We start from the raw sequence: 12,635 nt of genomic DNA, 5'->3' as shown, positions 1-12,635 counted from the left end.
TGACACACGGTAGGCACTTCGTAAATACTTGTTAAGATCTGTCTTGAGAAAAACCCAGAGAACTCAGGCACATAGCCCAGGATTCCCCAGCTAGAAAGAGGCTGAGGCTTTCCTGACCCCACCTACTGTGCCCCAGCTACTTCACTGTGTGATAGGCTGGAGGGATGGCGGCCTATGGGCACCGTCCAGCACAGCCATCCATGCCCAGCTGTCCTTTGCCTGGCCCGCCTCCGGCTCTTCTGACGCTGCGAGCCTCACGGACTGTTTCCCGTCTTTGATGTGGGTCTGGTGCTGGGAGCCCAGGAGCAGCGGGGCTCATTGGAGACCCTCCAGTCTGCAGGGAGGGGAGGAGGAGGCTGGGAGTAGGGGGTGGGCCTTCCGCAGACCCGCCCCGCCCCCCCGCCCCTCTTCTCCGTTGCCAGGACACGGAGGGACGCTACCCTAAATGCTGAGGCGGCGGCCGCTGCTGTTGCTGTTTGAGCCAGCTCGCTCGGACCCGGACCTCACACCCCACCCTAGCCACTGCAGGTAACCAGTTGACTCCGGGGGTGGCATGGAGGAGGGGTCTGGCCTCCCGGGGGTCGGGGGGAGCCCCAAGACGCCCGCTGGCTGGGCCCCGCCCCCTGTAGACTACTGATCCAGGGCCTGGGTAGGGGGCTCGCTCCAACCCGGGCTGAGGCCGCGGGGCCTGGGGCGTAGGTTCCTCTACTTGGAGGGAGGGGGTCAGTCAGTTGCTGACCCCCAGCGGGGCGGCCGCCCGCCCTCGGTCCCCGCAGGCCCCTCCCCCGCCCTAGGAGGCAGCAGCATGGACCTGACCGTGAAGAAGCTTCTGTGCGATGCAGAGCAGCGCAAAGGTAAGGGGCGTGGGGTAGAGGAGGGCAGAGGGGAGGGCGGAGGTGGGGTATGGGGAGGTGGGAAGGGGGAAAGGTCAGGCACAAATGGGGGGAGGGTTGCAACTATGGAGGCGGTGGAGACCTAACTGTGGGGTGAGCAATCAGTGAAACCTTATGAAGGAAAAGAGATTTTGTGAAATGGAGAAGAGAAGCGAGTGGTTTGGGTGGAGGGCGTCGCTCTCAGTGGACCGGCATAATAGTGGCCACATATACATATACCTCTATATTCATCCGCGCTCATGCAGCGCTGTGAGGCCTGGCAAATGTTTAGTTCTCCGAGAAAAACTGCACACAAGCCACGCTTGGAGGTTTCATCTGCATCATTAACCCTCCTCATCATTTTCTTAAATGGAGACGATCCGCAAAAAGATCAGTCGCCCATTTGAGGTGTTGGCCGATTTCTGAGGTGTGATGCTCACACTGAACATTTCCCAGTTGGCTCTTACTGGTCTGACCTGTCTCTGGTGCACCCCTGTGATGACAGAGACAGAGTCCAGTGGGGGGGGGGAGGGTAGAGAGAGAGACAGAGAGACAGAGAAAGAGAGAAAGAGACAGAGAAGAGAAATGGAGACAGAGAAGAGAAATGGAGACAGAAGAGAAATGGAAACAAACAGAACACAGAGACAGAAAGACAGACACAGACGCAGAGACACAGAGAGAGAGACACAGAGATACATAGAGAGACACAGAGATACATAGAGAGACAGAGAAGAGCGATGGAGAGAGGCAGAGAGAAACAGAAACACGGAGACAGACAGACACAGATGTAGAGACACAGAGATATAGAGAGAGACAAAGAGACAGAGACACAGAGAGACAGAGACATAGAAAGAAACAGAGAAAGAGAAATGCATATATACACAGATACTTGTATACATACACATGGACAATAATACCAATTCATGGCATTTACTCTGTGCCAGGTATTAGACTACGGGCTTTACAGTTACTGTCCCTTTTGATTTGTATAGCCTCGTTGCCACCTGTATGCTGTATCAAGTCTACAAAGCACTTTCCCCGTACTGTCCCATTTAATCCTCAAGACAATCCCCTGAGGTACCAGGATTATACCCACTTTGCATACGAAGAAACTGAGAGATTAACTTGCATAGGGTCACACAGCTAGTAACTAAGAGGCAGGCTTTGAACCCAGGCTAGGGCTCTATCCATTGGGCCACCCTGCAGCCAGTAGCAGAGAAGGCTGGGGTATCCTCCCGGAGGCCTGGGGGAGGCGGAGGAGGCCGGTGCTGGTTTCTTTGGCGACCACTGTGGTCACCTGGGAGGCCTTCTGGACATTCCTGCTCTCCAGAGCTCCCCCTTGTGGCAGAAAGCTTTTTGCTCAGAGACCTGGGATGGGAGCCTGTCTCTGCTCAGTTATGAAGCTGATGAGTTGTGATTTGGTTTTAACCAAAGCAGTTTCAATTAGGTTTCAACTTCTTGTCTTTCCAAGTAGTGCAAGAGGATTTCCTGGCTGCGTACTCTGGGCTCCATATGAGCCATGCAGGGAGTGAGGTGGCTGTGAGGCCCGAGGGGCTCAGGAGTGAGAGTGGGCAGGGGAGTTCTGGGGATCTGAGGCCTGTGAGACCCACCCTGCACACGGAAACCGAGCACTGGGGGGGGGGCAAGATCTGGGGCATGGCCATCTCTGTGTGGCTGGAGGAGTGAAGTGGGAAGTCTGGGTGTTTGGGGGAGTAACAGTTTGTATGTTGGAGTGCCCCAGTCTGAAGGCAGGAGACAGGAAGGAGAGCCAGACTGTGAGCCAGGCATTGAGCTCATTGGGGAAGGACAGAGAATGTTCTGGGGGTCTGGGGGCTACCTTTGATGTGAAGAAGATGTCGGTTAGGGAAGGTGGCGGAGGGAGAACACAGAAGGTTTGGGGGAAACCAGGAGTGTCCCACTGTCCACCCCAGCCAGTGAGCTGGAGAGCATGAGACACTGTTGAAATCAGGAGGGAGCCGGGTCTCAAGGAGGGAAGGCCTGAGAAAGAAAGAGTGGAGTAGGAATCCAGAGGGCACAGTGCAAGGGGCAGTCAGGTCTGGATCTGAGCGCTGCTGGAGCTTGGAGCTAGGCCTGGGTGAGCAGCAGGGGGGGGGGGGGGGGGCAGGGTTTGCAGATAAGCTGACGGGGTCCCGATCACCTGGATGGGTGAGTAGAAGGGCATGGGATCTCAGCACTGAGCAGCCGGACAGCCCGGGCAGAGGTTGGTGCTCCTGGTCCTCCGCTGAGCCGGCCTGACAGACGGTGTGGTCTGTCCTGTGACACGCCAGGAGGCTCGCCTCACAGCAGGAAGAGGGAGGGGAGCGGCCTCCTCTGTGGAGGGCAGCCCAGGGCTGGAAATGATGGCCTGGCAGGCGGGTATTGGGCAGGGGGATCTCCGTGGGCCTGCAGAGGGAGGCACATGCTGAAGGCAGAGCTTTGTGGGATGTCTGCCGTGGGCAGCTGGGGGCCAATCAGAACCATTCCCCCTTTTAGACTCTGCAGGAATCCTCTGCAACGTTGCCATGTGCATGAAGGCTGTCTTGTTGAAGCAAGGCCTTTGAGGCACGGGGCCCTCCGTGACCCCTGCCTGCTCCCTGCCAGACCTTCATCAGTGCAGGTGCACTTGGGTCTCATTGGGAAAGTGGGGATCCTATCAGTAGGTGATAATCTTCCAGTCCCGTCTTTTTGGCAATGTTAAGGTGTGGCTTTGGTGTCCTCCCCTTTCTGATGCTTTAAGTATTAATACTTTGGGGGCAGCTAGGTGGCGCTGCAGTGGACAGAGCACTGGCCCTGGAGTCAGGAGACCCTGAGTTCAAATCTGACCTCAAACACTTACTAGCAGTGTGAGCCTCGGCACGTCACTCAACCCAACTGATAAAAAAAAAAAAAGAGTTGATCCTTCAAAGTCCTGTCCCCTGCAGCAGTGACCTGTGCTGAGCCATCTGCTCTGCCATCTTTCTTTCTTTAACCGCCTTTTCCGCTTGCTTACACGGCTCCTCCACAATTGTACAGATAGAGCTCCAGCCCCGTGGATGTTGAGGTAGGAACACATTTGTTGTTAAAAAAAAAAACCTTGGCAAATCTTTCCCATTTTCCATCACTTCTTGTCCGGTTCCACTTTCCCCCTGAAATGCCCCCGAGTGACTAGGCTTGGATGCACACGTCCACCTTTGTTGAGTTGAGGGGCAGCCGGGCAGGAATCCTCCGATGAATCACAAAGAGTCTGTGCTGTCCGGTGATGTGGGCGGTAAGTTTGAGTCATGAAGGACCAGGCTCTTGGAAGAGTTGTCAATGACTCAGAAACACTAAGATAGGCTGTGTGTGGGTGCAGGCTGCCACAGATCACCAATGGGGACTCCCACCTGGGACCTGGCAGGCAATGAGCATCCGTTAAGCTCTTACGGTGTGCCAGAATGTGACAGACACAGGGAGACAGATACAATCGAAACCCAAGACAACCCCTGACCTCAAAGGGCTTTCAGTCTGGGGGGGACCGCATAAAAGGAGCTGAAAAGCTTTGCGGGGGGAAGGTTCCCCCCACGAGGGCGAGGTAGTTAGTCTGGAGAATCAGAAGTGAGCCAGGAGAGGAATGAAGCGTGTCCGGCCTGCGTCAGGGAGCCTGTGATGGAGGATGACCCAGAGTGTCCCCTCGGTGCTGCAGGAGGTCCCAGGGTGAGAAGGCAGCTGAGTCGTGGCTGGGCGTTGAGGAAGAGGGAGGGAGGACTGATGGGCAGAGACAAAAAGGAAGCCTAAGGGTGGGTCTTCTATGCAGACCACACAGAAAGTCGTGACGAGGGAGGGCGAGCGGGACTGGCCATTTGCGTCCTCACCGTGACATCACAGGTCTCCAGACAAGCCTCTTTCCCTAGCTGGGGCATTGCCCAGAGCTCTTACCTCTGACTCCTCCCTGGAAGGGGAGACCTGGTGGGAGCAGGGGGGTGGGCTTCCCACGACATGCCAAGGTGGGGGCACAGCCGGCTTGTCAGCTGCCGTGCATGGCTGACCAGACCAGGCTCCCTGGGGCTCAGCTTCTCAGCTGTCAGATGAGGACTGTCATACACGTGATAAGCGTCTGGGTGCTAGAATTGCCTTCCTCATCATGCTAGGCACCAGGCTCCTCTGGACAGGCTGCCCCGGAGCCTGTGTTTTGAATGAGTCTTTCCTTGCTGTGCCTTGATTTACCCACAGTATTGAAGTCCCCCGCCTCTGCATAAGACCTCAGGCCTTCGGCCTAGGATTTCCCCCAGGGGTGCTCAAACAAACGCGCCAGAACAGAGAGGTGTAGAGAAAGCCCCACTGGAGCCCAGCCTCCTAGTGCCTCCTGGGCGCCTGGAGGAGAGGTCTGACCCAATTCCCCATTTCTCCCCCACCCCAAGCCGAGGCACAGCGGAGAAGGGCTGGCAGCTGCCCCTTCTCTCCCCCAGCTCACCCAGATCCACTCCCAGTCAGCTGCCTGTCAGCTGTCACAGCTCCATCATCCAGGGAGATCTGGGGGTGGGGAGAAAGAAGGGCCCTCAGAGCAGGGGGTCATGAGCCCGGCCCTCCAGGACGCACATTTCCATGATGGCACAGGCAGGCACGGGGTGCATCCTGGGACCTGTTCTGACCACACACTTTTTGTTGAAAGATGTTGAGGCCCTGCAGAAAGCTTACCAGCTAATCAAGATGGCCAGTGAGGGCCGGTGCGCCCTGGACAGCTCAGAGAGCTTCAGCCTGGAGCTGGCCATTCTGTGTGCAGAGCAGGCCCTGCAGGTAAGCCAGCACCTGTCCCCGGGCTCTGCCGCAGAGCTCTCAGAGAGCCCCTCTGGGAGGGGAGGCCCGCCAGCCCAAAGCAGAGGCATTGACCCTCCCCTTAGTGGAACTCAGAACATGAGGAGGCCTGGTCTCCCTAATGCGTGAGGCTGCCTCTATCAGACAGCCCCAGATGGAAGGGGAGGAAGAGAGGGGCTGTTATAATCCCCATTTTACAGAGGCTCCGACAGATGATTGACTGGTCACACAGCAAGGGTCTGAAGCAGGATTTGAGCTCAGGTCTTCCTGCCTCCAGGCCCAGTGTGCTATCCATTATGCCACACTCCCCCTGTTTTTAAGACAGATCAGTAAGAACTGGTAAAGGGCTGGTCAGAGCTCTGTGTATTTGACCTGTCTGGCCTTCCTTCAGATGAAGCTTCCTGAGATCACAGAAGACTGTGTGAATCTGTATTTCAAGGGGATGCCTCCCCCCAGCCAGTTCAGGGGCAGAGCATACCTGTGCCAGGCCCAGCTGTACGCGCCAGAATCACTGGAAAAGCTGGTAAGCACTGGGGCATCACCCATCAGCCCTTGCTCGTGGGGTCTTGAATGCCAAGAAGGCTGACTGACACTGGCGTCCTGACCCTCTTCCCCGGGGCTGCCAGTGTGGGGCGCTGGGCTGTCTACACCGCCTGGTTCCCCTGCTCCCTTGGGTTATACACCCCCGATCCCTGCTTTCCTCCATGAAGGAGGATTCCTCTCAGCCTCTGAGCCTGGAACCTTCTTTAAGCCAGACTTCTGGGGGCTTTGGGGTGGCCGGGCACCAAGTCCTGCAATGGGGACCAGTGCTCTTCCCAACCCACCTCAGTTGCAGGAAGCCTGAGCAACTGGGGATCCAGGCTCCAGTCCCAGACCTGGCCCCAGGCAGCTCCCGACATTGGCCACCTCCCTTCCCCCTCCTCTCCACAAAGTGGGGCATCAGATGAGTGGCCATGTAAAGTTATGGCCTCAAGTTTCAGGCCCAGCTCAGGCCCCTGGACCTCAGCCCTGCGGGGGTGGAGGTGGGAGAAGGGATTGGCCTCCCTGGGCTCTGGGGAGAAGTTCAGGGACAGTCTGGGGCCGGGGGGGGGGTGGGGCATGGTCTGAACAGCCTGATCCACCAGGGCCACTCTGGCTGTGCCAGGCCCCCCACACAGGGAGCCTGCTGGCTCCAGCTTTGGCCTGACTTGAATGCAGAACTCAGAGCCCTTTGAGAACCAGGGCCAGGGGGCCTAGGAGGTTGGACCTGGAGTGAGGGGCTTTGGGAAACGCCATTGAGCTTGTAGTCAATCTGGGCAGGTCGCTGAGGATGCTAATAATTTCCCAACCGTTGCGGGGTTTCAGGGTGAGTTTGAGAAGAGCGTGACTCAGTTCATGAAGGCGGTCCTGTTCGGGAGTGGAGATCCCAGGTGAGGACAGGGACAGGGCCCTGGGGGGCTCCAGCTGGACCTGGTGGGCGTGGGGGTCGGCGGAGCGCCCCAGAGGCCTGTCTCTCTGTCACTGGGTGCGCTGCTGGGGGCAGCGGCCTCCGGCCTAACCGCCTGAAAGGGCCAGTTTCCCAGGGCGGGTTAGTGACACTCACTGGAGTGTTGCCGCCAGTCACACCTTTGGGGCCAAACTGAGGCTGCTAGGTGGAAGAAAAGAAGAGAGACCCGGGTGGGGGGGCGGGGCCGTGGACAGTCCACTGGTCTGCTGGGCCCCACCGAAGGTGACCGGACGCCTGTCTGCTCCCCAGGTACTATTTCCTGGTCTACAACGCATCCGTCCTCTACTGGAAGATGGCCCGGGCCTTCTTGAAGCCCGGCCATCGTCAGTATTTGATCCCGAGCCTGGGGCAGATTGTTGATGTGTTGGAGCAGATTGATGAGGAGGACAAAGATTGGGTGGCGGAGCTCATGATGTGAGTAGGAAGGAGCCGCCTGTGCTGAGGGCAGGAATGAAGCTGGGTGGGTGGGGCTGAGGACCCAAGATGAGAACGCAGGGATGCAGGCATGTCCCTGCCCTCGGGGAGCTGACGGTCTTCCTGGGGAATCAGCACTCTGGGTCACATCACATACATGTCATGCATGCATATATAAAACAAGCACACATGCGATCTGTACATATGCACATACACACGTATAAGATGTGTTGTCTGGGGGTGAGAGAAGAGTGAAGGATGGCCCTGAGGGTGTTGAGCCTGGGGGCCAAGGAGGAGGCAGTACCCCCTTCGGTAATCAGGGAGTTGGGAAGAGACGGGGTTTGGAGCAGAGAGACAAGTTTTCTTTTGGAGACATCTATGGGATTTCTAGCTCAATGAGGCCGATGGTGATGCCGGCCTGGAGTTGGGAAGAGCCGGGGCTGGTGTCTTTACCTGGGCTCCATCTGCATGAGAACAAGAAGCCGGGGGAGGTGATGACCCCCCTGCTGAGAGGGTGGATCCTTTCTCTGAGCCTCAGTAGGTGGCCACACTCACCACCTTTCTCTCTAAAGCTTTGGGTTTCCATCTCTGGCTGCCACTCACCTGCAGAACCTTGGTGTTCCACCCTGTGCCTGTCCTCGTGCGTCTGTCCCCCCTGGCCCTGACTCAGAGCTGGCCCACCAGAGGGGCTCCCCCATCACCATTTCCAGTGCATTTCAGTTCACCCAGTCTTTATGAAATCCCTGCAGTAAGTGGGGTCCTGGCAGATGGAGATGAGGGATGGGAGGCGTACAAGGGAGAGCGTGGGGGAGCACATGGGGCCCTGGCAGGACATCAGGACAAGTGCAAAGAGAGCTCACTGTCACCAAAGGTGCCTGGAAGGCTTCATGGAGGAAGAGGCACGGCAGCGAGGCTTTGATGGGAGTTTTATTAACTTGGGTTCTCAGCTTTCTCCAGGAAATGATCGGGGCTCCCTGATGTTTATTGTTTTAATAATGTGATCTGATAAATTGTGCATTGTCAGGGGAAGGGCGGGGGGCGGGGAGGGGGCGAGGGGAAGGAGTGTTATTTTGAATCCGTTTTCTCATCCCGTGGATGAGAGCTCCTCAACACTTCTGTGACTTGGCTGGGCAGTCAGTGATAGCATGATTGTTCCTGTTTCTTGATGAGAACACTGAGGCCCAGAGAGACAGAGTCGCTTCCCAAGGGCATCATGGTGGTCTGGGAGCTCAAATCCAGGACTTCTTGCCCCCGATCCAAAGTCTTTCCATTTGGGCTCCTAGTCTCTAAAATCAAGCATCAGAAGATCGCTGTTCGGCAGCCCCCCAGCCCCAGCCCTGGCCCCCCATCTCCCGCCTGGGCTAAGGCGAGATTAAGCCTCAGACTGGAGCGGAAACCTGGCAGGAAATGGGGTCTCATTGGCTCCTACTTTAAAAGATGATTTTTGAAAGGAGAAGAATACTCACTTGTACGGTGGACCTCCGGGTCTCGGGGAGCTCAGGAGTGCCAAGGCTTTGAAATTATCCCTTATCCTCAGGGCAGCTCTTACGACACAGAGGAAATGGGATGAAATGCTAGAAGGAGGGAGCAGCGAGGTTCCCTTCTGGACTTTCAGCTCCCTTCCCACCTGCCCCCATAAGCCCCAAAACAAAGCAGATGATCTCTTTGTATCTCTCGTCTCTGTCTCTGTCTCTGTCTCCCCCTCACCATCCCCCCAATCAGTGTAGAGGACTCCCAGTGAGGGTGCTCCCTTTCCCAAGGCTGAGGGCAGCCACTCTGCACCTTCTATACTTTCTTTTTTTTTGTGGGGGGGAGAGTGAGGGGGTCAGCCCTGAATGGCGAAGTGACTCCCTTAGAGTCATGCAACTAGTATGTATAGTGTGTATCTGAGGTGGGATTGGAACCCAAGGCCAGATAGCTAAGTTTTTCTCAATAGCATCTCGGATATCATGGTAATAAAGCCCATCTGCAGATCACAGGCTCAGTTCTCCCAGTCTTTGGAAGTTCTCATGGCCTCCTGGACGTGGGCTCACCCTCCTCAGTGAAGGGTGCACCTAATCCTCCCCTTCCCATCCCATGGCTTCCTCCACAGAGGGCCGTTCAGTGTGTATGTGTGTGTGGGGGGGGGAGGGCATCTTCCTGGAGGTCTGTGAAGACCCCAGGGCTCTCAGGACATTCCTGGGGAGGACTCCCAGCTGTCCTCCCTGGATGGGGCCTTATGGGTGGCCCCTGGCTCTTTGTACAAGTCATTTTTATTCTGAGCTTAACAAATACCAAGTAAAGTTGCATCTTTATAAACATCGTAGAAGATAAAAAAAGGATGTCACAGGACACTTAGGGAGCTCTTATGGGAACAGCTTGGTTTTCTTTTTAAACTTCCTGACTTCCTCTCTTCCTTCCTTCCTTCCTTCCTCCCTTCTCTCCTTTCTGCCTTCTTTCTTGCCTTCCTCCTTCCCTCCCTCCCTTCCTTTTCCTTCCTCCCTTCCTTCTTTCCTTCCTTCCCCTCTCTTTATCCACTCTTGACCTATCTCCCAGGGAAGGGGAGGGAGAAGAGAATGAAAACCAAACTTTTATAGCAAATATTTGCAGTGAACAGAGACTGATGTGCCTTTGGCCACAATAAGTCATTGCGTGGATCAGAGACCTCAAGTCTTTCAGTGTTGGGGTCACTGTGTTAAAGATTCTGGCTCTGCCTCCCTCCCTCTGCTCACACAACTCTCCCCAGGTTTCTATGAAACCATCTGTCTTTGGTTTTTGTTTGTTTTTTAAGGCACAATAGTATTGCAATACAATCATAAACCATAGTTTGTTTAGCCATTCCTCAATAGATGGACACCCCCTTTGGGGTCTCTACAAAAAGAGCTACTATAAAATGTTTCTGTCCCTGTGGTCCTTTCTCTGGCCCCCTGAGGGTGTGATTAGCCTGGTCCCAGTAGAGCTGGGCCAGAGGGGAGCCACGCTTTAGACATAGACTGTTGGCCTTTCTAGACTGGTCAGATCATTTCTCAGTGCCACCAGTAGTGTATTAGTGGACCTGCTTTCCAGTATCCATTTTTATCTTTTCCTGTCATCTTTGCCAGGCTGATGGATGTGAGGTGAACCATAGGAGTTATTTCAGTTTGCATTTCTCTAGTTAATAGTTATTTGGAGCATTTTTTCTTATATTTTCCAAGAGCTTGGGTTTCATAACCAAGTTTGTTCTTATCCATTGAAATCAATCCATTATTGACTTAATATGTGTGCATCACTCAGAAAGCCTCTAATTACTTAAAGGAAAAGATAAGCGAATTATGGAGAGAAATAAGCAAAGTATCAGAGCTGGGGACCCCAGTGTCCCCTCTGAAAACCAGAGAATCTGACAAACGGTACCCAGATTAATGACCTGAAGAGAACTTTGGGAAAGTCGGACATGACAGAATTCTGTCTGGTACTGAATTGGGATTGAAGTCTACACATGCTCAGCTGTACCTGACCCACTTTAGAAAACGAACCATGCTGGTGTTGTTCAGTCATATCTGACTGTCCGTGACCCCATTTGTTTTTTGTTTTGTTTTGTTTTTGGCAAAAATGCTGGGGTAGTTTTGCCATTTCCTTCTTCAGCTCAATTTTATAGGCAAACAGGGTGAGGTGACTTGCCCAGGGTCACACAGCTAGGAAGTGTCTGATTTGAACTCAGGTCTTCCAGACTCCAGGCTCTGTGCTCCATCCACTGGGCCATGTAGCTATCCTAGGTGGTGATGACTGAGCTATAGGGCATTTAAAACCTGACCCAATGTAGAAAGGGTAAAATACCAAATGCCCCCTTTTAGACCACCACCAATTTTATGAAATGGTCAAAATGATCAGCCACAAAGAAGAAAGAATCCAAACAAGAGATAGAGGACATTATGAAATGCAAAATGGACAATTTTGATCACATTAAATTGAAAAGTTTTTGCACAAACAAAGTCAATGCATCCAAGATTAGGAGGGAAGCAGAAAACTGGGAAAGAATTTTTACAACCAGTGCCTTTGATAAAGGCCTGATTTCTAAAATGTATAGAAAACTGAGTCAAATTGATGAGAATACAAGTCATTCCCCAGTTGATAAATGGTCAAAGGATATGAACAGGCAGTTTTCAGATGGAGAAATTAAAGCCATCTATAGTCATATGGAAAAATGCTCTAAATCATTATTGATTAGAGAAATGCAAATCAAAACAACTCTGAAGTACTACCTCACACTTGACAAAAAAGGAAAATGATAAATGTTAGAGAAGATGTGGGAAAATTAGAACACTAATGCATTGTTGGTAGAGTTGTGAACTGATCCAACCATTTTGGAGAGCAATTTGGAACTATGCCCAAAGGGCTATAAAACTGTGCATACCCTTTGACCCAGCAATAGCACTTCTAGGGCTGTATCTCAAAGAGATCATACACATGGGAAAAGGACCCACATGTACAAAAATATTTCTAGCACAAAGAAGAAAGAATCCAACTTGAATGTAGGCTCAGCAATCCTAAATAACTGGGGGGGCTGAAGAACAAATCACAACAATAGATAATTTCACAAAATACAACAATGAGACAACCTAGTACTTTTGGAAGGCAGCCAACGCAATCCTCAGTGGAACTTTTATCTCTCTAAGCACTTTCCTCAACAAAGAAAGAACAGGTCACTGTAGTGAGATTGCAACTAAAAATAATCATGACAAAATAGGAAAGGAACAACTGAAAAAAAACTAAACACGAGAATGGAAATTCTGAAAATCAAAGAATAAACCAATTAAATTTCTAAATAGAGCTAGAAGCTGTTTTTTTAAACAAAATTATATCAGCTTAGCTAATTTGATTTTAAAAGGGGAGGAAAAGCAAATTACTATGCTAATGAAAATGGAGATTTCGGAACAAAGGAAATTATCATAAATTCTTTCCCAGTGATGGGACAAGAAAACTGATCAATATGACAGGTGAATATTTACAAAAATATAAAATGCCCAGAACAAGAAATAGAGATTGTAACTACAGTAATCCAATTTCAGAAAAATCAAACAAGCCATCAATGATGCCTCAAAGAAAAAGATCCAGGATCAGATGGATTCACCAATGTA

At 52.8% G+C, this 12,635-nt stretch overlaps 1 protein-coding gene across 1 annotated transcript in view; it reads left to right on the top strand.

Annotated features, from left to right (window-relative positions):
• The first annotated feature begins 486 nt into the window (after nucleotides 1–486).
• The window catches only part of CFAP46 (cilia and flagella associated protein 46), a 154,228-nt gene continuing 142,079 nt past the window's right edge, over nucleotides 487–12,635 (top strand). Inside the window, exons 1-6 of the mRNA XM_027840508.1 lie at nucleotides 487–528; nucleotides 777–854; nucleotides 5,500–5,624; nucleotides 6,034–6,165; nucleotides 6,987–7,051; nucleotides 7,378–7,542. Coding sequence (XP_027696309.1) covers nucleotides 806–854; nucleotides 5,500–5,624; nucleotides 6,034–6,165; nucleotides 6,987–7,051; nucleotides 7,378–7,542 — 536 coding nt within the window. The 5' untranslated portion in view covers nucleotides 487–528; nucleotides 777–805. The remainder of the gene's footprint in view (nucleotides 529–776; nucleotides 855–5,499; nucleotides 5,625–6,033; nucleotides 6,166–6,986; nucleotides 7,052–7,377; nucleotides 7,543–12,635) is intronic.

This window comes from Vombatus ursinus, unplaced genomic scaffold (genome assembly GCF_900497805.2).
Source record: "Vombatus ursinus unplaced genomic scaffold, bare-nosed wombat genome assembly UNPS02014845.1, whole genome shotgun sequence".
NCBI lineage: Eukaryota > Metazoa > Chordata > Mammalia > Diprotodontia > Vombatidae > Vombatus > Vombatus ursinus.
This window is presented reverse-complemented; position numbering and strand designations above follow the sequence as displayed.